The 24,690-nt window shown below is 44.1% G+C and overlaps 1 protein-coding gene across 6 annotated transcripts in view; it reads right to left on the bottom strand.

Moving 5' to 3' along the window:
* The window catches only part of AGAP1 (ArfGAP with GTPase domain, ankyrin repeat and PH domain 1), a 334,155-nt gene that overhangs the window by 59,215 nt on the left and 250,250 nt on the right, over positions 1–24,690 (bottom strand). For all 6 annotated transcript variants that reach the window (XM_086751069.1, XM_086751066.1, XM_086751065.1 and 3 more), the window contains one exon: positions 18,521–18,682. In XM_086751069.1, the coding sequence (XP_086607195.1) occupies positions 18,521–18,682 (162 nt within the window). The remainder of the gene's footprint in view (positions 1–18,520; positions 18,683–24,690) is intronic.

Below are 24,690 nucleotides of genomic sequence, written 5' to 3' on the forward strand. Positions count from 1 at the left end.
CCAAAGGAGGCATACATGTTGCCTGTGGAAGTCTTTTAAGACAGCATAGAGCTAAATTAGGCATTCAAGTCACTTTGTTAGTTCCAGCATTTACTTATTCTGAAATTTAAAACAGCTGTAAAATTGAACAGAAATCAGAATTTCCATTCCTGCCATCTCCCGTCTTCCTCGCCTGTTGAACCCGTACCATCCACACTACTGTGAAAGGCAAGCTCGCGCTACGCAAATAAAAACTTGAATGAGAAGCACAGCTCTAACATTTCACAAGCTGCTTCCTCTTCCGAAAAAGCAATTGTTGTCCAGCTCCTAAGGATTATTAGATAGCAAAACCTAAAGCACCTCACTAGAGAATCCAAACCTCCCTCAACAACACCAGCCAGTTGACGTTGTGCAGAAGAACACCTCGTACTACACCGGTTTGGAAAGGGCAACCCGTAAGGCATCTCAACAACGGGCTTGTCTGAAGCGTCCCCATCCTTTGAAGCAACCCATGATCCAGGTTCATTAGCACTTTGCCCTCCAGCATGGTAAGCGGTGCCAGGCGCGTCCGAGGAGGGCGCACGCACAAACCTCTTTTGTTCCTTCTCGGGGAATCACGTCCATATGTGAGCGGATCCAGGACTACTCTCCACTGGAGCTATATATAACATGAATTCTTCGTTAATTTTCATCACTTGTAAAAATAAACAGGAGAATCTGCCAGTATTAGGCGTTTAATAGTTACACTACTCTGCTTGTGGTGCAACCTCCCATGTTAGCAGAGGGATTCCTCAGCGGAGAGATTCTAGCTGGAGAGATTTATTGTGTCAAGGTCTTTTCCTACAAACTACTACGGCATCTGTTATGATTATTTCTCTGTAAACCCAAACGCTCGTGCTAAAATAGGAAGGTCACCATCTCCTCTTTTCCCTGAGCTTCTACATCCGCCTGCACGGACGGAGTTCAAAGATGACTTTCAGCTCCTTCCCCTGCTTCACTAGAAAACACAGATACTGGGTCCTACGCTGCAAGGAGGACAACCTGAGGCACAGAGGGTTCGTGGGACTACAAATGAAGGAGAAGTTCCTATCCAGCAGCACACCCACAACACCTACACTTTGGTGTGCTAGCAGCACATCTATTAATTTGCATTTTAGGACTCCCCAAAGCCTGCAAAATTAAGTCGCTGCCTCAAAGCTCCTAGCTCAAAGAGGGCAATGGGACAAAGAATCTTGGACCTTTCCTAAGTAGTTTATGGATTAACCAACTTAACTTCCCAAACTCACTGCTCAACCAGTGGTTGATTTCAAAGGACTTCCTTCACATGCCAGAAGCTACCGTTACCCTCTTACCTACGTTTGTACGGGATGGGGCTCCTCAGATTTACTGAAAGTTGTTCATTTGAGCAGTGAAAAACGTAAAAACCATAAAGTGAAGACATTCTTGACGTGCTATTGCCCAACATCTGCCCAGATTCCGTTTCAAACAAATCCAACAAGATCAGGATTAACTTCTGCCTCTCTGCGGCTGCTCTTACGTGAAGGTTACCGTTCCTGCAATTTGACTTATTTTTTCAAAAGCTGCGGTTGCAGAAAATCCCTGGGGAGACGCCGTGATTAGCTCTAGAATGAAGAAGTCGGAAAAAGTAGGATGCAATTTTATATTTGCATATTTGCACGTTTGGTCAGGGCATACGCAAACCCCACATGGCTGTGCAATAAAGCAAAACCAGGCTCAACAAATTAAGAGACTTACGTCTAAGTTGCGCCGCCTTTCGTCTCCCAAAAAAACACCGACAACTGCATTTTGCCTGGAGAGGTAAATATTAAATCCCGCATTTACATTAGATGTTGGGGTCACCAGCCACGGCTCCGAGTTGTTAACTACTAACTGGCTAAACGACAACGGCTGTTACTAATCGCTCATTGAATAATGGAAGTGACACAACTGATAAAAGGTTTCAATCCGGGAAAAAAATGATTTATAGTATTTCACTCTCCTGGCACTGTTATTTGTATGACGAATGGTTGGACAGACACCAGTTAATCTCCGCGCACCTCCAACTCTGATGTGGCAGCTTCTGCCGGAGCGGCCGAACAATCAAGAGCAGCTAACAATACTGGCATGCTGTCGCGAGGGGCCGAATGCCGGTATTTTATCAAGGCTGAACCCCAAATCAATTTATGCAATGGAATTTTTTCTTTTTTTTTTTTTTGGCGGGGGAGGGAGAGCATGGCAAGAAAGAGAAGTATGGTAAAAACAGGAAGCTTGCAGCTGGGCAGACTGTCCACGCTCCTCTAGCGCAGGAATGAAATCATCAATACAACTACGGCGCTAACGATTTCAGAAAGCTCACTATGGTTTATAGATTTTTCTCGACGGCAAAATCCGAACTGCAGCACCACACCGAGCTGTCAGGACTGTGATGCCGCAGCGTGAGATCACATCGCCTGCTGTGTACGGCAAATCCCGTTTTCCCCTCGGATGCGAGACAGGGATGTGGTTGCTTCTCAGGCAATACGAAACAGGGTTTCCCCCTCCCTTCCTTGAGAAATGAATGAAGCTTTACATTTATAAGCAGTCCATCACCAGCAGCTTTCTCTCATTGGTTGTGTGGGTACCGTCCTACCCCCTGCAGAAGTCAAACCTGTTTTATCAAGCCAGTCTTTCAACAGCAGCGAAGCCCTCGGAGTGCGGAGCCTCCCGGAGTTCGCCTTCTCTTGTGTTACTTTTCAACTTTGCACCCAAAAGTTTTAATTTTTCATATTAAAAAAAAGCGGTGCCCACTTCTACTTAATGAGGAAAACCAGCTTAATGAAAGAAAAAACCAAACCCATATACTGGGAGAAAAGCATTCCAATTTTGCCAGCTGAACAAAGTGATGGACCAAAGATTCTCATCCACACAACGCAGATCGACTGGGACGTACTTCACTACAGGTCACACCTTGGAAATTATTAACTGAAACGCCAACACAATCCTTCTCTTGTACTACACAATCTCAACTTTGAGCACATGCGACTAACGACATTTAATTATTTACGCTGCATCTCCCAGGCCTTCTAAGGAATTAGCGCGACCCTGTTGTGTTCTTCTGACCCATCCATCAGCTCTCTAAAAGAAAGCAGAGGCTCTCACCCCTCCACGTGGAGTTAACGTGCAGGTAGTCGCAGTAATTGATGGCACAGGAAAATCACGACACGTAACAGTATGAGATTACTGCCAAAACACCGCGCAATCAAATCTAATAAAGGTTGATGGCCTAGCAGATTCTTTTATTGGGCATATCTGCACGTGTGCGCAAGTTAAGGACTGCTTGCTCCCTGGGCAGGATCAGGTGCGCTTGGTGAAGAAACCGGGCATGAAAAACCAAGGTGCTATCATAGGTAACACAAAGCCTGCTCAGGAGAAAGCCAGAGCTATCAACCAGAGCCTGATCTGCTGGGTTCCCTCCAGAGCCATAAAACACGTTTTCCCCAGGTAAGCTGTAACGTCACTGATGGGATACAAAAATGCCGTAACCAATACACTCATCTTTTCCTGCCTGAAATGGGAATACACTGGATGTACCAAAAATCAGGAGTAACTGATTTAAGCTCTCAGGTTAGAGCAGCTGGTAAACAGAACCTCACCCTATTGATTGATCTAGCGTAGACCCGGCTGGAAAGCGGTTTCCACCAAAAAGTGGAAGGGAAATAATTAAACCTGTCCCCAGAAACATACAGCTGAGACATAAACAGGGATTTAAAGGGAAATTTTCCTAGTAAATCTCTCAGAGTTTCCACAATTCTCATTTCAACCTACTCCACTCCTCCCACCCCCTTGCAGAAGTGGTGGACTTCGCACGTCTATTACGGAGGCAGCACGGTGCTTGGCAGTACCTTCTCCTTGGAGATAAAAATCTCCATTTCCTCTTTCCCCAAAGCTTTTTAAAAGTAAAAAATGGGATAAAAATATATATTAGTTTTTGATTTGTCAGTCAAAATCTCATGCTTCACCATGATGTGTTCGGATGGACGTACAACGCTTTGAAGAATGAGTACCTGGTAGGGACGGAGAGCTAGGAGGTGACAATTCCTAGATGCTGAACATGGCATTGCCCTTGAAATGACAAAACCCCTCTGTACCTCGCAGGGTCTCTGTGACCTGCTTCACTCTGGAAGGATAACTGGAACGAACAAGAATCCTCTCCTCTTAACACTCCGCAGAGTTAAGTTTCTTGTATATTCAACGTCCTCCGACAAGAAGGACCAAAGCACGGAACAATTTTCACAAGCAGAGACTCAAAGAGATCAACGCGCTGGCTCCCGCGCGGCTCAGAAAATCATTTTGGATTCTATTCTGGCTCTGTTCGGGCTCTGGGGGACAGTTTATGTCAATCTTTTCTTCTTTTTTCAAAAGTGGTGCAGGTTAAACTTTGCACCTAACAACCTTGACAGCGTCCCTTTACATTTTTTTAGACGAGTCATTGAGTAGCATTACGACAAATTATGGGACCTGATGGTATGTAACAAGAACATCTCCTCCAGTCAAGCGCTGTGGAGCAAATAAAAGGCCTGAAAGAAATATTTCTGGCAAAAAAGGGAAACTTTTTCCCTCTTTATTAGTAAAAGGAATTGCAGATGGTGAAATACTCCAATTAACCATGAAGTAGAGTTTCTTCATACAACGACGTGGAAGACGCAAACTCTTCTTTTACTTGTGCAGCTATATAGACAATGGGTGAAAACCTTTGAAAATCATCTTATTTAGAAGTAAAATTGCCTTTTATGTAGCATTTTCTGTACTTTTTTGCTATTATTCTTCACTATGGAAATAATCTGTAGGAAATCAATGTTTCTATTGGAGTCAACCTGCCTCTGGAAGCAACAGTCAGGCTGTGATGCCAACTAGCCGTTGGGATATTTTGCAGGTAGAAAGGCAGCAAACTTCATTATTAATAGATTATTTACACATAATTTCTAAGTGTCATCAGCTGTTTGCCTGATAATAGCTTTTTAATAACATTCACCAAAAAAAAAGAAAAAACTGATGAACTGTATTGATACTTTTATCATTAAAGGCAGCAGGTAATTATCAATATGGTTAAGAAAAAGGCAAAACCTTTCTTCCAATCTCCTCCACAGCTCTTTTTTTCACATCATAATACTTCTGAACATACCTTGAACTCTTCAGCTAGTAATAAACCAGAGTACTGCCCTGAAAACCTTTGGTACACATCATTTTGCAGAGGCAGACCCTGATGTAGACCTGCTCATAGGAGCTTCAGCCATAGCTCACAGTCATGCCCCTAGAAAACAGTGGAAATCAGTAATTATGAAGCTAATTCTTCCCCAAACCTTAGTCATCTTCAGAGTGAAAACATCATCTCCCAAAACAGTTCTAACATCGTTTAAGACGATGGGTAAACGATACAACTTTACAGGTAAACATCAACTTTACAGGTAAACACTTGGTCTACTTAGTCCAGCACTGGATCCCAACCTAAGTCAAAGCCCAAGCCTTCTCTCTCATGGTGAAAAACCTCCCCGTCGTTCCTGTCCTTCCCATTCCTCCACGGGGCACCAACAGTCTGTTTCCAAAGTCTACCCTCTCACTTCGCATCAGGGATCAGAAGGTTACCTATAATCAGCGGTGACCTCATTATTAATATGAATTTTGCCTAGGCAAACTGGTACCCAACTGTATAGAGAGAGTTTGAGATATAAAGAATAGAGTTGATAAATTAGTAAAAATTAATAATTTTCACATTCTCCTTATAACCACTACAGATCGTCACACCAGATTCTTTAAGCAATCTGGCAAGTATTAATTTACATTTTGCCCTATTATTAAACACATTAAGCACATATTAATCTATGATTTATTAAAATTAGGCTTGTTCTAATGTAATTAAACATTGGGGCCTCTTAATTATTCTGTGAAGCTCAGGTATGCTCCCTGGCAAGTAGGAGTTTTCCAAAAACAATTCTTCAGGAATCCCTGGTGATATTATAAAGATCTTGATTGTGGACTATCTACCATTGACGAGCACTTAATTTTAGGATGATAATGTAGATGTTTGTGTATTTAGAATCATAGAATCACAGGATGGTTAGGGTTGGAAGGGATCTTCAAAGCCCATCCAGTCCATCCCCCTCTCTGGCCCAGGTTGCCCAGAGAGGCGGTGGTGCCCCATCCCTGGAAACATTCCAGGCCAGGTTGGCCAGGGCTCTGAGCAACCTGATCTGGTTGGAGATGTCCCTGCTCCTTGCAGGGGGGTTGGACTGGGTGGGCTTTGAAGGTCCCTTCCAACTGAAACCACCCTGTGATTCTATGACTGCAGAAACATTTACGAAAAATTAATAATGAGCAGAAAGATGTGTCAGTCACCGGGTAAGTATTGTATGATTTCCCTCACTACATCCACCTTTCCAAGCGCAGACCGCTGCGACATTCATGCAATAAACAGCGCGTCTCGCCATAAAATTTGAATTGGTTTTTCAAAAATAATAATAAAAAAAAGTTATTTATAACTGACCATTCCCAGCCCGCTGACTGGCAGCCACCCAACCACAAAGTAATTATGTGAGCGACAATGATGATATTAAGCCCAACATAATAGGATTGCTTCCAATTTTAAGGTTAAGTAAATCATGGACTGTACTTTTATGTATAAATACGTTGGTTAAAGCATTCAAGTTGCCTGGAAATGGGCTAGAATCGCTTCGGCGTTTTGTTTACCACCACAAAGTATTGCCCTGGCTGAAAAGCTCTGGCATTTATGACAACCACTAACAATTTTCAAACGATTTAAAAACTAAAATGCCCTTTTTTTTTTCTCCTTGAAATACTAGCTTGCATGACAACTGCACACAGCACTCGAGTCCCAAAAGGAGGAGCTTGGGGAAGGAGAAATAAAAGGGAGGTGAAACAGTCTTTGAGGGAGCTGCCAATTCCTTGGCAAACGAAGCAGAGTCGGAATTACCCCAGCCTAGCTTCGCAATCCATCACCACACACCGCAGCCCCTCCTCCCCCGATTAAAAAGAGCACTGGGGAAGGAGGCGCAAAGGAAGGCAAAGTGAAGTCAACGCCGTATCAGCTGGAAAACCCCAAGGAAGACGATGCACGTGCGGCAGTAGAAGCTCACTTGGATGGACCCTGGAAACTGGAGCTTACCAGGTGAAAATCATATTCTATCAAACATTATCTTTTTAAAAACCATGCCAATATTCCCCACATTTCAGCGTCCCATTCAAATGGGAAATCTGCCACCAGACATCTGAGCCTCATCGGAGCTGTTGATGTCACTGCATACATCTTGCTGTTAAATATGTTCCGAGTCCACCAAACAATGAGTCCACCACTCAAAGAAAGCCAACAGAGCCAAAAACATAGAACTCTTCCCCCTTAAAAGTTCACCTTTCTAAGACCCTTACCTTCTTGATGGAGACAAATATGGAAAACTAGGAGTTGACCATAGGCCTTCTGGTTTCATACAACTTGGCCACTACAGGCTTGGTTCAAAACCTCACCAAGCAAGAAACACCAAGGCCAGCCAGCACGAAAGACTTCTCTCAGCGTGGGCAGCAGAAGGCTGAAGCGCACGCAGCAATCCTGGCTGCTGATACTGGGATCAAGCACACAGAGGTCAGCAAACACACGGATTTAGAGAAGTTCCTCTTCCAAAGGAGGAGAAGAAAAAAAAAAAAAACCAAAACCCCATCAAAATCCCATTAAAAGAGAAGCAGAGGCAAGAGTAGAAGAGAGGCAAGGCCCATAAGGAAGGCTTCACTTGCAAGTTTAAGGAGCAACTGAGCTTTTGTTCAAATTTTGCCTGTTGAAACAACCCTGTAAATTGTGTTGGACCTCGGAAGGAAGCAGTCCCACGACAGAGAAACGCCTTCAGAAAGGGCTGAGAGCCTGCCATGTCTTTTTGCAGGACTGCTTTATTATTTCAGCCAGCGGTAGGCAGGTAGAGCGGAATTATACTGACAAGAGGAAATAAAAAATCTGGGGTGCTAGCGAAGTATTTTGGCTGCATCTTCTCACTGCCAATCACAGCATAGTCCAAGCAGGGGTGACGTAAGTTCTTCGTTTGACACACGGCCAACGTAACGTTGTACATCGGCCTACTATAGAGTCCTCCTCCCATCTCTCCAAACTACATGTACATCAAAAAATTTGATTTTGTAGGATATCTATGTGAGAAACAAGATCGGTGGTACCGGAACAAGAAGCATTGCTTATGATTAAATATTTTCTTATATGGCGCTGCGAGTTCGATATGTGTGCCTTTAATGACTTCACTTTAATTTTAGGAGGAATGTGAATTAAGAAAGATGTGATGTTTTTACAAGCAACACCCTTTGCTTCTTTGAAAGCACACGGATTCATCCTCATTACGGGATGAGAAACAGCACTCGCCCTGCTTGGCAACGTCATCTTCGTAATGCTTACAGATCAACCGAACGCTCGCTGGAAGAGGTGCCCAAAGAGACAAGTTCTCGCAGCCTGAAGGTTGAACGGGATTAATTTAAAAAAACCTGAAAATTGATATGCCGCAATTTAACGCGTGCTCAACGTGTGTGCTCAGCAGCAACTGGAAATGAAATATCTTAAATATTATCAACCGTTCCATCGTTAAATATAAATTAGACGGAAACAGGGGAAAGCTAAAAATTGACTAGGAGTTCAGCGACTCTAAACGGCTAATGCATCCATTTTTCACCTGAAGCCCTCTCCAATATGGGTTTGCCATTAAGCAAAACCCAAAAGCAAGGTAATCAATTCCGACTCAAAAGCACTTCTCCCGCAACGACTGCACTTCAAACCCCCAGCTGGCTGCCAGTCCTCCCCCCCACAAACCCTCCGACAACAGCCATCAACGTTTCTGACTATCACAGGAGCACGAGGGGCCATGCATAATTGACTAGAAGATGGGCTAAAACTGTGCCCAATCAGTGTGTGATCAAAACCGCGTGGAATATTCAGCGCCACTTGATTACACGGAGGCACGTCCTTTCGCTCTCCTCATGAAATCTCTTCAAGGTCCAGAGTACTGTAATAAGATCATTACTGTCAAGCGGTACGAATCGCAGGCAATGAGTCTTGGGATAGGAAGTCATACTTCACAAGCTCCTCTGGTCTTTTTTTTTTTTTTTTTTCCCCCTTTTTTTTTTTTTTTGTATTTTACTGCGTGTTGAGGCAGCAAGGCGACGAGGTGACAGATAATGATCACATCACTGTGTGGCAACTAGAAAGGCACTTTTAAGAAAGAGCACAGAGAAATCAGCTTAAGAGAAACTCAAACATTTTTTTTTTGGCTTTTTTTTTTCCCCCTCAAAAATTAAATAGAATTAAACTGTGCAGTATTCTCCTTTCATGAATTGTGATTTAAAGTCATTGAATTTAATCATTTGATAGATTTTCATATTACAGCAAAGCCTATTACCTCACAGACAAATGGCCAATTTTCTCCATCTCACGCTCACAAAAGAAACCTTTATTAATTTCTTTCTTTTTTTTTTTTTGGAGGGGGGGAAGTGATGGAAAACGTCAATGATGAGGCCTGTTCAAGTTTTCTTTTTACCGTCTCCTTTCACCGGAGTCGCACACTCCATATAACACAAAACACTTATGATAAGTAACCTATGTGGGCTCTGTCACCACGCAAGAACCCTAAGTTCACAGCACCGGCTGACGCACGCGGTGCCGATATCGCGACTTGTGGTCCAAGAAAGGTTGAAACATCATGCCCAGTTCACCCCAACCTACATCCATTGACACAGGGAAACGCCACCCAACACTTCAAACCATCGGTCTATCCATCTCAGCATCAATAGGCACCTTTGGAAGAACCCAAATCACAACGGGAAAGTGAGAAGAGAGAAGAATCACCATCTCTTGAAGGAAAACAACTTGAAATTGCTCAAGCTTTCGCATTTCGCGTGCTTTTCTTCAAGAAAAATTCCTGGGAGAAATATGCGTATTCAACAACTTGTTCAGTAAAATGATTTATATGCACGGTCACCTTCCTCAGTTTTGGTTTGGACCTGCTTTATAAAAGGCGTCACAAATATTTTGACAAAGAACCCAAATGGAAAGGGCAAAACCACTTCTTGAGCTATAGGTTGTTATTAAATCCTAACGTCTAAGAAAGCGGGGAAAAAAAAAAAATCCCACTAGCACTAAAAGGGAGGGGAGGAAGCATTTGGGCTGCAACTGCAAATATGAAGAGTTTATCTGTGTGCAATCAAACCAGGAAATTCCCCAAACCTGTAGTGCCTACAAGGTACAAAAGAGAGCATCAGACTCCTGATGCCGGGTAAATCCTGCGTACACAGACTCTTGAACTGGAATCAACTGGAAATGTCACCTTCACTCTCACTTCCCTGTGAGCCGACCGCATTACGCACACCCAAATCCACCAACTTCATCGAATGAGACCTTCTACACCTCTCTCGCTACATGCCACGCCTGGAATACCTTTATCTGGAGCACAGAGGGGAGACGACCAGCAAAGCCGCACATCTAGTAAAGACCATCCCTCGTTTCACCGGGATTTAAAGGCAGAGGTGGTTTCACTGCCCACTGAGGTTCTTCAGACCTGGAGGAGGAGGCTGATGACACAAGGAGTATTTTCCTCTACACTCAGATGGGTTCTCAGCCCTAAGAATTCATTGAGTAGCAGCTCTATTCTTCAGGGCTTACCCAGAATGACTAAAAAGTAGGGTTCTGACACCAAAAACCCAACTAACTTGTTATTTCTAGATTCTCTTCTGTGTGTACCTCTTGATTACAAGCTGCCAAGAGCACGTTTTATAACCCTAGGTAGATCAGACCTACTGACATGTTCCCCCTAGGATTCCAGGTTTGAGCATGGCAAACCTCCATCAAGCCTATAATCAACTGGCATCCCGCCAACCCTCCCCTCAAAGCCGCCCTGTGCCTCCCAAGGCAAACATCGATTTAGCAAGGGGTGCAGAGCAAAGAACAACCCACAGCAAGTTGGGCGTGAGGTCCATCTCGCCCGCCGCGCTTTCATCAGCAGCTAGTGGGAGATGCCTACAAGAAGCAGAACAGCAAGAGATCCAGCGACGTGCACCTCGATACACCTTCCAGAAGAACCCATGGTGTGGGGATGCCCTGGGAGAGGCTCTAATCTTTATTTTAAGAGACCTTCACAGAATTTTTTTTTTTCCTTCTTCATATTTGTTTAATTCTAGTGGTTCTGGTTTAGCTGCTTAAGGTCTTACTTTGGGCTTCCACTCTTCAAAGGCAGCTTCTTCCCCACGTTCCTGTGTAGCTCAGTTCCAATGAGCTGATGAGTACACAGAAAACTGAGGAGAAAGCATCCTTCAGAAACTAAGTCCCACCTGAAATCACCTGTTCACTTAAACTGTGACAGATTGACTTGAGAGTTCAGTTATTTGGTGAACAGAACTAAGTTATACGTAACAAAACCACCTTATTTTAGTCTCTTCCTTTACTGCAGCTTTATAATATGCAATAATCTAATTTTATTTAAAAGATACTTTAATTTAGATATATAGATTCATAACGAAATTACACAGTCTTAGGCTCTGGAAAACTAGCAAGGAACTTTTAAAGTAGACACTCTTCCTTAAGGAACAAAAAGGAGCTAACTTCTCTTTTTTTCACAGAAATGTAGGAAAAAAATAAAATAAAAAGTCTTATTTTTCTCTAGCTATCCAGATGTGCCGGCATGTACAACCACCACCAATTCGTCCTGGGACTCATCCTTCCCAGAATCCCCTTTCCCGCTGACCACCACTGCGACGCTTTTCCTTTCAACCAGGTAGGTGGAACCCGCAGCCTCTTCCGACCCTGAGCTAACAGCGGTTTTCAAGAGAAGAAGGAATCTTTCAACTTGTTTAGCCCGCAATGAAGTAGGTTAAAACAATAGATGAGCTTCACCTCCCTTGTCTTTCACTCCTCAGCATCACCATAAATGTCTTTCAGCGGCAAACCTTTCATGTCAGATCGGCTGTGACGATTGAGGCTGAAGGTTTCCCAACAAGTGACCTTTGTGCCTTGGTTGAAAGTAAAGTCTCTGAAGATTCGGTCTGGATTTTATTAATTTCTGCCCTCCTGTTTCTCAGGTGTACGGCAAGCGGCCAGCACTACATCTCCTACGAAGCGGCGAATGAAGTTCCTGATGATCAGTGGCACGACAACCAAAGCGGAGCAGGTGATAACCCCCGAGACACTTGCAGCACGCTTAATCAAAACAAGCATTACACACAACAAACAGCTCACTCACTGTTGATTATATATATATATTTTTTTTTTTAAGCTCTCATGCAGACAGAAAAAAAAACCAAACTAGAGATTTAGTTCATTTTTGTTTCACTCTTAATGCCAACTGAGATCTGGTTTTGTGCGTTGTTTTTTCAATTTTTTTTTTCTTTTTTTAAAGGCATTTTTACCTACAAAGCAGCTAGAGCAGAGAATAGCTCACCCACAACAATCCACAAAATAAAGATGCAAATATTTATCACACCACACTCCTAAAATGTGTTAAACTCTAGATCGACTGATGAACAGCAAAGCAGAACTTTAAGGTTTTTTTTTTTTTGTGTGTGCAGCATGAAACTCAGCAAAAGGCTTTTTGCTGAAATTTCTGGAATGTTTAACAGGAGGGCTGTACAAATGACACCGTGCTCAACAAATGGTACACGAGCAGAGTTCAGCAGGAACCCTAACTGAATTACAAAACTGGTTAAAAACAACCCAAACTCCTTCCTAGCTATCTGCTTGTCACGCAGACCCTTCCAGTTCCAGATCAACGCTGCTCCTCTTCAATCAGTATCACAGCCAAAATGCCATTTTTTAAAATAAATCTCACCTTAAATACTGCAGAACGCTTTTTAGAACTACGGAACGTTTACTTTCTAAAACTTCAGGCACATAACAGTCCAGAAACCAACCCAAACCCTGCTCTCCCTAAACCACCCATCACCAGATGCACAGAAATTCTGCACCACACGACGGAAACGCACTCCTCCTCTGTACGACACGGGTCTGCATTTGGGTTTCAACTTTTTTTTTTTTTTGTTAAGGGGAAAAAAAGTTTATTAAGATCTCTCTCATCCTTTTTATCACTGCGATGCTGCTACTGCTGCAACGCAAATGGTGGCTGAGCACGTTCATCTGGAGATAAATCAGTGGGGGAAACCAGTTGTTCCTAAATTATTTCCATGCCCAATTTTTTTTTTTCAGTTCTAACTGACTGATTTATCCCCAAGACTTTACGTTGTCGCTTTACCTCAGGCGAGGAACCCCCTGCCTCAGCCCCTCGGGCGCACGGCGGCAGCAGCGGCGTCCCAGCGCGAGCTACGCACACAGGTAGAGCGCCTGGATGGGCTTTGCAGCCGGCACGGGGCTAAAACGGAGGAACGGCTTCTAAATGAGTCGGCTTAAATTAATTCTGCCGTGTGTGTGTCCACACATCGGCCACAGGAACGTGATGGAAACTTCCCTGATGCAGTATACTTAATTATCCCATAACGGCCTGGAAAGAGCTTTCGCTCAAAGAAGTTTTGGTGGCAGCTCACTCCTGCGCGTCACTTCAAGCAACACAACCCACACAGGGACCTCGACATCTAATAGATTCGATTCCAAAGGTTACCAGCTCTTTAACAGGCGAGCAGTTTTGCCCTTGCTGCAGCCGCAGGTCAAGAGATTAGATTTCACATCCTCCTCGCGGAGAAAAGGGAGTGGCGATGCCGTGACTTTTAGAGAAAGGTTTCTGAGCATGCTGTCCTCTGACAATGTCAGAAGGTTTCTTCTAGACCATAAAGAGCCAAAAAAAAAAAAAAAAAGTTATAAAAAGAGCATCAAGGAGAAGTATATTCCTTCATCACGGTGCAGAATTCAATGTATTACAAATAAGTATTTGCATTAACATCGTCAAGTCCATACGTCAAACGAAGAATCTACTCCCTGACAAACACCACAGCTCTTTGTTTGCATCTGTTTCATTGATCAGGTCCCAGATGCGCTTTCACTAAATTGCCAAAATTCCCAATTAACTTTTTAGGTTTTTTTTTTTTTTATACTTGGTTAGAGACATTTCCTTTTTTTTCCAGTCCCGTTTGGCCACAGCACACTTGCTGGAAATAAGCACCTAAGGAAGTGTATGTCAAAATACACACCGCATTTCAGTTAACAGCTGCTTTGCTTCCAATTTACACAAAATATCCCAGAGACCGATGCTAAGAACGGCATTCCCCGATTTGCCCTCTCATTCCGGTTTTGGGGCGGCTGAAAGGGGCCTTGGGAACGAACTGGCACCTCCCTTGGCTTTTTGCACCCCATCCCACCCTCCCGGACTCGAGTCCCCGGGCAGCTGAGGAACCTCGGATCAAAGAAGTGAAACTTTTGCTTATTGCTAAAAGTACAAATGAGAAGCCTGACTAAACCCTGGTTTAGTTAAGAAAACAGCTCTTGGTCAACGAAACACCTGGAGAGCAGGGATGAGCTCGATTCGATGCCGAACGACGGCCGCACCCTGGGCTTCCCATAGCTCCTGATACCTCAGAGACGGATCGAGGGCAGGCAGGTTCAAGCTGGCATCACCATGAAGTTTTAAAACTGTCTAACACCAGCAAGAAAAATAAACAGTGGGAAAGGTCTTTCTGCAAAGAGCATTTCCAAGAAAGCTTTTTAATTTCTCTACTTGTTTTCCCATTATCGCTAGCTGTTCCACTCGCAGCGGCAGCACGAGGGTACCAAAACAGACCGGGCTCCGAGCAGCTATTCCTCTTTGAAACACCGTGTCGTCTAATCCTGCTCCGAGCAAGTTTAGACAGCGTGGTGGGAAAAACACTGCCGGTTGCTGGCACCTTGCCTAATGTAAGCGTTCCTGCTGTTACTCTCAAAAAAAAAAAAAAAACAAAACACTGAGAAATTTTTTTCAGTGACGAGTTCTGTACAGAGAACTAAAAAAAACCTTCTTTCTGGGTTTCACTGCACTGGAAAAATTTCACAAGAATCTGATCTTCCAAAATAGGAACCGACTTTTAATTTTCATCCCACAGCAGCTTGAGTATTTCTGTTGCTGCGACCACCGTTTCAGAAAACTCGCAGGAAGATAAACCAAGTCAGATGAAAGAATCAGTCCCAGAAAGCGATGGCTCTGCATGTGCAGGTAGTGTGGAGAAAGAAGAAGCAGCATGACCTTGACGGAAGGGCATAAAAGAGATGAGCATCAGTCCTTGGAATTAGTGAATCACCCCGGGCTCACTAGTGTCCATCATCGCGATATCTGAATACTTGGGCAGAGGTCAACGATCAAAGTAGGCACATTCAAGGAGAAAAAAAAAAAAAAAAAAAAAAAAGACCGCAAAGTGCAGTGAAAATGCTAGAGTTTGCTGAAGGTACCAGATTTAAACCTTACTGAACACCTAAGCTTTGCTACAGACAAAAATGAAGGAACCCAGAATTTCTGTTTGAAAGCTGACACTTGAAGCGTGCCTGGACCCAAAGGAAGGCAACATAAAATCCAGAATTACCCAAATCACTTAACTCTGATCCATTGTGACTGTCTGAGAACAGCCACCGCGGGAGGATCCTCCTCCTCCTTTCCACAGCGAGCTCAGGATTTCCAGAAAGGAGGAACATACAGTTCTCCCACGATTATCGCCGCGGTCTTCCGTACCCCACTTTCAATGTCACCTGGCTGTACCTCAAACACTTGATCAAAGTCGCCAAGGCAAAGCACGCACCTCTCAGAACGTCTCCCTTCTGCTGTTTAATTTGGATTTGCGGTCTTCAAACCGCAGTAATCCTCTGCGGGTTTAAATCTCTGCTTATGGCAAGCGCAGAGGAAGAGAAATCAAAACAGAAATCTTTTAGGTCATTGGACAGATTGGCAGCCAAGCGCTGGAGAACAAGGAAATAAGCCTTTTCATGAGGAAAGGCTGAATTATTGAACTGAAAATGGCTTTGAATTGCAAGATAGATGTGAAAACGCTACCTTCAGCTACTTGGAGAAATACCCGACCAGCCTGAAGCATCTCAGGCACACACCCCACCAGCCACAGACGGGCTTGTGACACAGGTTGTCCCAGGACCGGAGTTATTCCCATCATCCAGCGTCACAGCAAGCTCCGAGAGATGAACGCTACTCATCTGGTCAACCACAAAGCATACCAAACGTCACTTGTGGCTTGCACCAACACAAGTACCAGCAAATACAAAGCTTGCAAGTGTCCACACGCCAGGATTTGGAGAAAGCACCAGTCTCTGCTAGTCTTGCTTCAAAGTAGGCCGTTGGAATCTACAATCATTACCACTTTTTCTAAGGTGTTCTTCTTCTAAAAGGACCGGGAACTCAAGCACGCTTCATTGCTTTCTCCTTCAGCTACCTCTGAATCATGAGACCGTCCTGTCGGCCATCTCCTCCCAACCTCGCTAAGGGTTCAAGGGCCAGCAAGATGAGTTATCTGCTGAAGGACGCCCTGGGTTCCTTTCGCACGTGGCAAGAACGCTGTGGAGAAAGCCGCAATTCTTTTCGTGTGGCCAATCTGTTTTCCATCAGGCTGTGCTTTAAAAGAGATGCTACGAAAATAAATAATTTATCAAGCGCTGTGGCCCACACAAGACAGACAACTGTAAGCCCCATGCCAGAAGAAGAGGGCCCGTTTCAGAAGACGTGTAAGAGGTCAAAGAAAGCTGACGGGCTAACATAGAAATACAAAAACTGGAAAAGCAGGTGCTGGCACCCACTGCTGCCTTTAGGGCTCCCTGTGTGTTACTCGGCTGTTGCTTGCCAGCCAGCGCTGCCCTTCTGGAAGCACATTTATTCAACGTATACGAAAGGGGACAGTTTTGTTGAGTTATCCCAAAAGGATTCCATGTTACGACGCTGGATGACATGGAGAAGAGCAAGAGAAAACGGAGAAGGAGGAAGGAGCACGTACTGCCCAACTCCAGTCAGAACAGGGACTTCAGGCACAAGACGCACAACTGCGAATCCCCCATTGCTCGCTGCGGGTCAGAGGTCCGCGCCCACAGAACGGGACCACACAGGCTCCAGCTCCGGTGACTTGCGAAAATAATCTCCCCAGGAGAAAAAAAAACAAAAAAACCATACACGTATTAACTACTTAGAAAGAGATTTTTTTCAAAGGCTCTTGATATCCAGCTGGTTTTGATTCATAATGACTTCCACAAAATAGTCTCGGACCGATGGTGAGCACTCTGAAAAATCTCCTTGGTAAGTTGCCATTGAGGTATGAAAATAAGCGGTGGAAAAGGGATTGTCAAAAAAAAAAAAAAAAGACGACAAATTAAAAATAAAAGGTTAAAATAAAATTTGGCTTCAGGCCATAAACTAGAGGGAAACTAACAGTAAAGATAGTTAAATGACTGGAAAGAGAGCGCAACAGGAGCTATTATGAAAAAAAGCTGATGGCTTTTAAAAAAGGATTTGTATAGATAGCGGAGGAAATAAATTCTGTATGTGATAGAATTGCAATTGAGAAATTAAATAAATGGCAAATAAGGATGACTAAGTAGTAGTTAGCATGCCCCTTCTCGGTTGTATACTATTATCACATCTATTTTTAATGTCTCTTCAGCTGTCTGCAATTGTCATCCTCTTTTCAGAACTCGTTCCAACGCTCTTTGATACCGAATTAGCTGTTTTTTACTCTCCGATGCTTACAGCTGCATCTTTTTCTTACTCAACACTCCCCTTCTCCAACAATGTTATTCCATTGTCTCCGTTTTTCATCTCTCCTTGTATGTTGACTCCCCAGTTTCTCAGCTTTCCAACCACCCTTGTTCATATTTTTTTTTTTTTTCTGGAGCTCTTTTGGTCGAATCCTAGCATGTTTCTTTTCTTCTTTTCTAAAGATACAAGCATGTTTTATATCATATCTGGCTACCGTACACATTGTTACCCCTTCAGAAGGGCACTGAACGGCTACAGCAGTGTTCGCGTTGGAAACGGTAAGCTAAACTAAAGGAAAAAAAGAAGTTCTTTTTGCCTTTTGGTTTCTGGTTCTTAAAAAAGAACCCAAACATTTAAACTCTGCCTTTTTCCTTTTTAGCCTCAAACACCAGAATCTTTCTGTGAGCAGCTGAATATTCAAGCAACAACAGGCATCAGAAGTGCGCACGAGTCTAGAGCTCAGGATGTGCCTAAGCCGAAGAGATAACACGCGATTTAATAATACCGAAAACACACACACGTTCTAATGGGATGATGGATGGGCTACTGAGCAAACCTGACTTTTTCTTTCTTTTCAACTTCACAAGTACGCCTGCACCTTACCTTTACGGCTAACGATGCTCCATATTAACTTGGGTACACTTTATTTATTAGAAAAATTGCTTCCAAGCATGTTTCAGACAGTCAAATTCAGATTATTCAGCTTCATCATTAAAATACCCGTCCTTAATTTCTCTACTTCAGCACAATTCTCTATCTTTTCTATGCAAAGCCAATGATGGAGCAGAGTTGCACTTAACAATGCTCTTCGGAACGATATTTTCAAAATTCAGACTTCCACCGCAGAGCGAGCTTACCTTCAGCCGTGCCCGAGATACCATCCGCTTTGAAATTGCTCGTGCTTTTCTTCCTGCGGTGCTTCTTTCTGTTGGCGTGAGGTGAAGGAGGCGGATCGAGTTTGGGGCTCGTCGTACTGGATATACTTGGGCTTGAGCACACAGAATCTCCTAACCCGGTATCTGCAGTTTGGTGGGGGGAAGAAAAAAAAAAAAGGAAAAATAAAAATACTGCGTAATTTCATGATTGCTAGAATCCAAGACACAATGCCGTGCTAATTTCTTGAGCTCACCGACTCCCAAAGGCTCCTAACAACATCCTTTACTTTTTCAAAAAGGTACAAAAAAGCAACTTGGCTGAAGTTCTGATTCAAGTCCTATTAAATCAACAGGACTCTACGTCAATTTTAGAAGCAGGCCTGCTAGAACGCACAAAAAAAAAAAATAAAAAAGGAAATCACTTTTATTACTTCCAGTTGCTCTTTCTTACAAAGATCCCCAAATTAACTTGTGTAACGCTAGGACATTTTGATAAATAATGGAAGAGACACCCCAACGTCCTCTGAACGCTACGCGCTTCCGTTAATATCAGAGACGGACACATGCAGAAAGGTGGGAAAACACGGGAAGTCACATACGTCTGGTACAATTAATATTGGGTGATAAAGGGTCACTTCCTACCTGCTCCCAACGAAGAAAAATAATCCCATGCTTAGTGCGGTTAGGTTTTAATTATAGAATTTAACGTAACCTCCTACGCTTCACTTAAAGGGTGTGTAATCAGGTAAAGTGAAATTGTTTCCAGAGCCGTGGTTAGACACCATATTGCACTTAAGATGAATTGAAATGCTAGAAAAATAACAAGCCAAAGACTACGTACAAAGCAACTTTTGATTTTTTTTGAGTAGTTATATCCCCATATATTTGACAAAGAAACACTGATTTTGTTTTCTTCTAATAAAGTTTACTTACTACCTGCTAAGCATGACTGTGCTGCAAGTTACTAGCAGGGAATAAATTACGTACCTATTTGCATGGCAATAAAGACCACATCAAACATAAGCTTTATAATAAGGATTTTTGTTTTTTTTCCCAATGTCTGCTACTTTGAAACCAATTCTCAAATATTTAACCACAAAAGAGAAACATGGGAATGTATTTACTGTGGATTTGTATAGGAGATTTTAATTATTTGACGCAGAAATGCTCAAAGTAGTTATCCCGGCCGGGGTCTGCTGTCTCTCCAGGTGAAGAGGAAGGGAAATCCTGATGGGAATCCACACCAGTGCTTTGCCCCTGGCGAAGGGTACATGGATACTGTCGGCTCCTTGACGCTGAAAGATGAGGAGATGCCAAAAAGGATGCCAGCAGGATGGAGGCACGGCCAGGGATGCAAGTTGGCTACCGCTGATCTAAATATTCACCTCCAGTTTGAAACTTAAGAAGGTTTGCTATGCCGGCTACTTAAAAAGAAGAAAAAAAACCCCCAAAACCATACAAAACCCCCTCCTTTGCAGCAGTGACATGAAATTGCCGTGTTGAGACAGGCACTGGTAAGAGGCCTGGCTGTGCCGGCAAGGCCTGTCACGGAGCACCAAAAATGTCTCTCACTGATTTTCGTCTGCTTGTGAAAATCCAAAAACTTAATAAAGAAAATGGAAAAATCCCAGAGACCGCACCGGCCAAGAAGGCTTGCTCATATCTAACAGAATTTCTCAAAACGCTTCACTTTTCCCCCTTCAGAAAATATGAGACAAGTGGCACACGGACAGGCCTCAGTCTCACCTTTCACTTCAGAAAGACTTATTCCATTTTACTCAAGTGGAGGAAAAAAGATCCAAGAAAAAACACCTCTACCACTTCTTCCTACGCCTCCCAAAAACCTTGTTTCCCAATACGTGCAATGTCGAGACGTGCCGAACTGCTCTGGTCCCTGAGGGCTCCATTCATCGCCGCGCGTGACGCCAGCGTCAACCACGACGCCCCAGACACGTGAAACAGTGAAGAAACCGCACCCTGACACGAAGCCCCTGAATGTATTTTTCAGTATTAACGAAAATATCAATGTATTTTAACAAGATCCTTGTTAAAAAATGTTAAGGTAGATCTGCATGCTCACTGCAACTCAGTCTGATTTCCAGGCTATAAATCGCACCGAAGAAACCTGCTCATGAGCTCTGAAAAATGACGAACGTACGGTTCGACTACTCGCGTCGGAGAGCTGAAGAATTAACCTCCGATGGTAAATCCTCGCCATCCGCAGCCCTTTCCAGGTAATAACCCGCCGTCCTTGGGTCAAACGGCTGCGAAGCAAAGAGCCCGAAGCTCTCCCTCCCCCTCGACCAGCAAAGAAACGCGCGCCGCTCGTAAACAGGCGCCGAGCTGATATTGTTGGTGTATTAATGCCCCGTGCTCCCGGTTTCGGAGACCACCCTTTGAAGATGGGAGTTATTTAACATTCTCCCGGTTTAAAATATGAGCAATCAAAAGGCAGTAGGCTTACACGCCGCGCTCTCCCATTTCCCACTACTTCTCTCGCCTGACAAGGTATTCTTCAAATTGAAAAGAGGGCTCCTGAAAGCCCGGCTTCGGAAAACTGTAAATGAGTTCAGGCTGCAGCCCGCTGAATGCAATTTCGTACTCCTGACTGAATACAAATAATGCATTTTATTTTGTATCAATTACCACGCCTCAGAACAGACAACCACTACTGCCACTGTTAAATATATTAAAAAAAAAAAAAAAAAAAAAAAAAAAAAAAAAAAAGCAAGGAAAAAGGCATGCCAAATTAAAAAAGCAAGCGCCTCATTACTCCACATCTAAACCAGCTTCGACAGAGGCACTGGAACTCATAAGACGCGTTTCACTGGGCTGGGATGGGCTGTTTTGCAGCCATCCCGCGCGTTCAATGTCAGCCATTAGTTCTTCCCAATCGGGCATCAACGTTCAACGCGCGCCCGCAAAAATATATAATACTGGTAATAATAATAACAATCTGCGGCCTCTCCGAGCTTCAATACTTGAAGTATGAGTCAAAGAAGCAGTTTCACTTTTCACTCGGGAAGCTGACAAGCATGACTAGAGGGGGAATAAAATAACATTCAGTTCGCATAAATATCAAGCGGGCTGCTTGAGACTGATGGGCCAGGAATGTATTCTTAGCCATCATTCTGGCAGACAGGCCCAAGGACACTCATAACTTATTTTACAATCATTTAGTTTCAGCTCAAGTGGAAAACGTGACAACTTATCTCTGCTGACAAGATGCCATATCGAACCTTACAATTAACTCTCCCGCGATTATCTGCCCAGCCCATCATTAGCTCGGCGGCTTTTGATGGACTGAACGGGCAGCTTTCCTTGATGACCGTCATCGTTTGCAGGGTGTATATCTGTATTATACAACGTTAAGGGCAAAACTCTCCCCTTGCCACGTAGCTGGGGTTGTCCTTACCGGCACATCCTCTGCTCTGCAAGTGCCGGGCCACGTTTGTAAGCGACGCGCAGCCACACGCTGCTGAAAAACGTCTTCTCCTCCAAAACAGGGCCAACTGCAACCTACCGAAGCGAGCTAGAGATGCCAGCCGTCCTTCCTCCCTGCCCTCTCCCCCCAGTGCAAGCATTGACTCCAACCAGCCGTAAGTGGGAGCCGACACGAGCCGCGTCCTTGCCAGGCTCACGGCGCGGTAAGGACGCCGCCGTGAATTTCACACGCGCGTTCAGCGACTTGCCCTACCGACAAGGAAGCGTGTTTCTCAGTGAAAGGTGAGTTTCTGGCTTTGAGGGGTTGTGAAATAACACCAAGCTTCTACCAAAGGACAGGAGAGCTTCTACGCAAACCAGTATGACCAAGTATAGGCGCTCATTCCAGAAAAAGTAGTAAAATAGTCAATTCAGAGCATACCAAGGGTAAGCTTACATTTATGCAAGTTATTTGAGGCCATTTAAAAAATGCAGTAGCTCACTCCATGCTCAGGAGCAACAAGTGACACTTGGTGACCAAACCCCTGAAGTTACCAAAAGACGAGACGTTAAAAAACCCAATCACTTTGCTGTTAGAGCAGTGATTTTTCTCTATAGATGCATGATACATGGGATGAGCCAAAGATTCTGCTTGTTCAAGTGTGACCCTTGTTTGCTAGAAACTGCAAAACCGAAAAAAAAACAGCCAATGCAGCTTTTATTCCCCAAAACAAGTCCCACGCCTGTCTCTCCCCCGGATGCATTTTGAAATTATGGTCATAAGCGAAATTCCTTTCAATTATGACAAATTCTTGTAGGAGAAACGAGAGGCGGAAGGGAAGAAGTATGTTGTCTACAACTGCAACCCAGAATTACGAGATGGAACATTAAATGAAAAAGGAAACCAACCCATCCTTCTCAGAAGAGTCTCGAGGGCTGTGCTGTTGTACTGCGCTTTATTTGCCGTTTGAAACATGTTTGATATCATCTCACAGTTTTATACGATGTTTGTAAAAGGCAAAGTTTTGCACAAGTCCCACTTCTTAGCTCTCTACAGAATCACAGAACGGTTTGGGTGGGAAGGGACTTTAAAGCCCATCCAGTCCAACCCCCCTGCACGGAGCAGAGACATCTCCAACCGGATCAGGTTGCTCAGAGCCCCGGCCAACCTGGCCTGGAACGTTTCCAGGGATGGGGCATCCACCTCCTCTCTGGGCAACCTGGGCCAGTGAGACACCACCCTCAGCGTAAAAAATTTTTTCCTGATATTCAATCTGAATCTACCTCCCTCTATTTTAAAACCATCACCCCTTGTCCTGTCACACCAGGCCCTGGAGTTTCTCCCTGTCTTTCCTGTAGGCCCCTATTATTTGTAAGCCGCACGCGCTCCACAAATGGATCTCAGAGACAACTCCATTTCTGCCCTCTGAGGACGTTGCAAGAGCCCTCCTGGATTCGGAAAGAGTCAGAAATCCAGCTCAGGCCCAGCCTGCACCTCCTCGCTGCCCTTAGCACAGTACAACAACTAACCCACAGCCCAAACTCCCGAGCACCTGCTCAGAGCGCGTCTGCCATTCGGACTGAAGCCATTTCTCCTTCAACGCTCGCACTGCCCGCACAGCAACACGGGAATTGAGGAGACGAAGGAAATGAGGGACAATAAGCGGGTACGAGCGCCCCAGGCCAGGGTAAAAAGGGCTGGGGGTGCAAAAAGCCCGAGGAAAAGCGGGAACGTGTGAGGTACGGGAATAGCACAGCACAAAGGCTGAGATACAAAAATCCAAGAGCGCAGACATGCCTTTGGCCCGCGGTTCCTATTCTCTCTCATACACACACAACCCTCTCTCCTGGGTAACCATTTGCAGCGGAAACAAGGATATTCTGACCTCTTCTATCTTCACCTCTTTTGATTTATTTCATATTTTTGTCAAATCACCTATTTACAAAAACTTGAAACAAACTCAACAGGTGACGCTATTCTCCGCAGACCAAAGTCGAGCTTGATCTGGTTTACATTTTTCTTGCATCTTCTTGTTAAATTTTTCCAACAGGCTTTCAAAGTGAAATTAGACTTTTTTGTCAAGCCCAGCTCCCCAACGCGGCCTTATTCTCAAGTGGCTGGAGATTGATTAATTTGGGTTTTTGATTTGCCGAAGTGACAAGAAGTCAGATGTTACAAAAGCCGGACCGGTGAATGGGATCAATTAAAGAGCAGGAGCAGCAACACAATTAATAGCGCCGGGTTCAAGGAGGGGGGAAAGAAAGCGAAAGATGACGAAAACAACAGCAACAGCTCTGACTGCAGCAGGAATCTTTGCCGTGACCCAAGGAAGGCTGAATCCAAAGAGGGTGTTTCAGAACTTTCACTATGCCATTAGCGCTGAAATGAAATAAGGCAAAGATGTCGGTAGCCGGTGGACTGAATAATAAAAAAATAGCTGGACACTTTCATCTTCCACACATGTGTTTTAAATAGAGGCGAAAAAAGCAATCCTTTTATTTAAACAGGGGAAGCAATAGACTAAAACCAGCCGTAGTTGTATTTCAGACCCATTTCCCCGAGCTGAGATTTGTCTGGCTGTGAAACCCAATGCTCTACAGCTTCCCTTTACAGCTATTACCATAAACGTTCTGTCAAGTTCTTTATATTCCTCCTCTGCCTCGGACCGAAGTTAAAGGGATGCTGCAATCGCACAATGACTGCGGAAGGCTGGAGTCAGGCACCGATG

The sequence above is a fragment of the Chlamydotis macqueenii genome, chromosome 6, assembly GCF_036417535.1.
Source record: "Chlamydotis macqueenii isolate bChlMac1 chromosome 6, bChlMac1.mat, whole genome shotgun sequence".
Lineage (NCBI taxonomy): Eukaryota > Metazoa > Chordata > Aves > Otidiformes > Otididae > Chlamydotis > Chlamydotis macqueenii.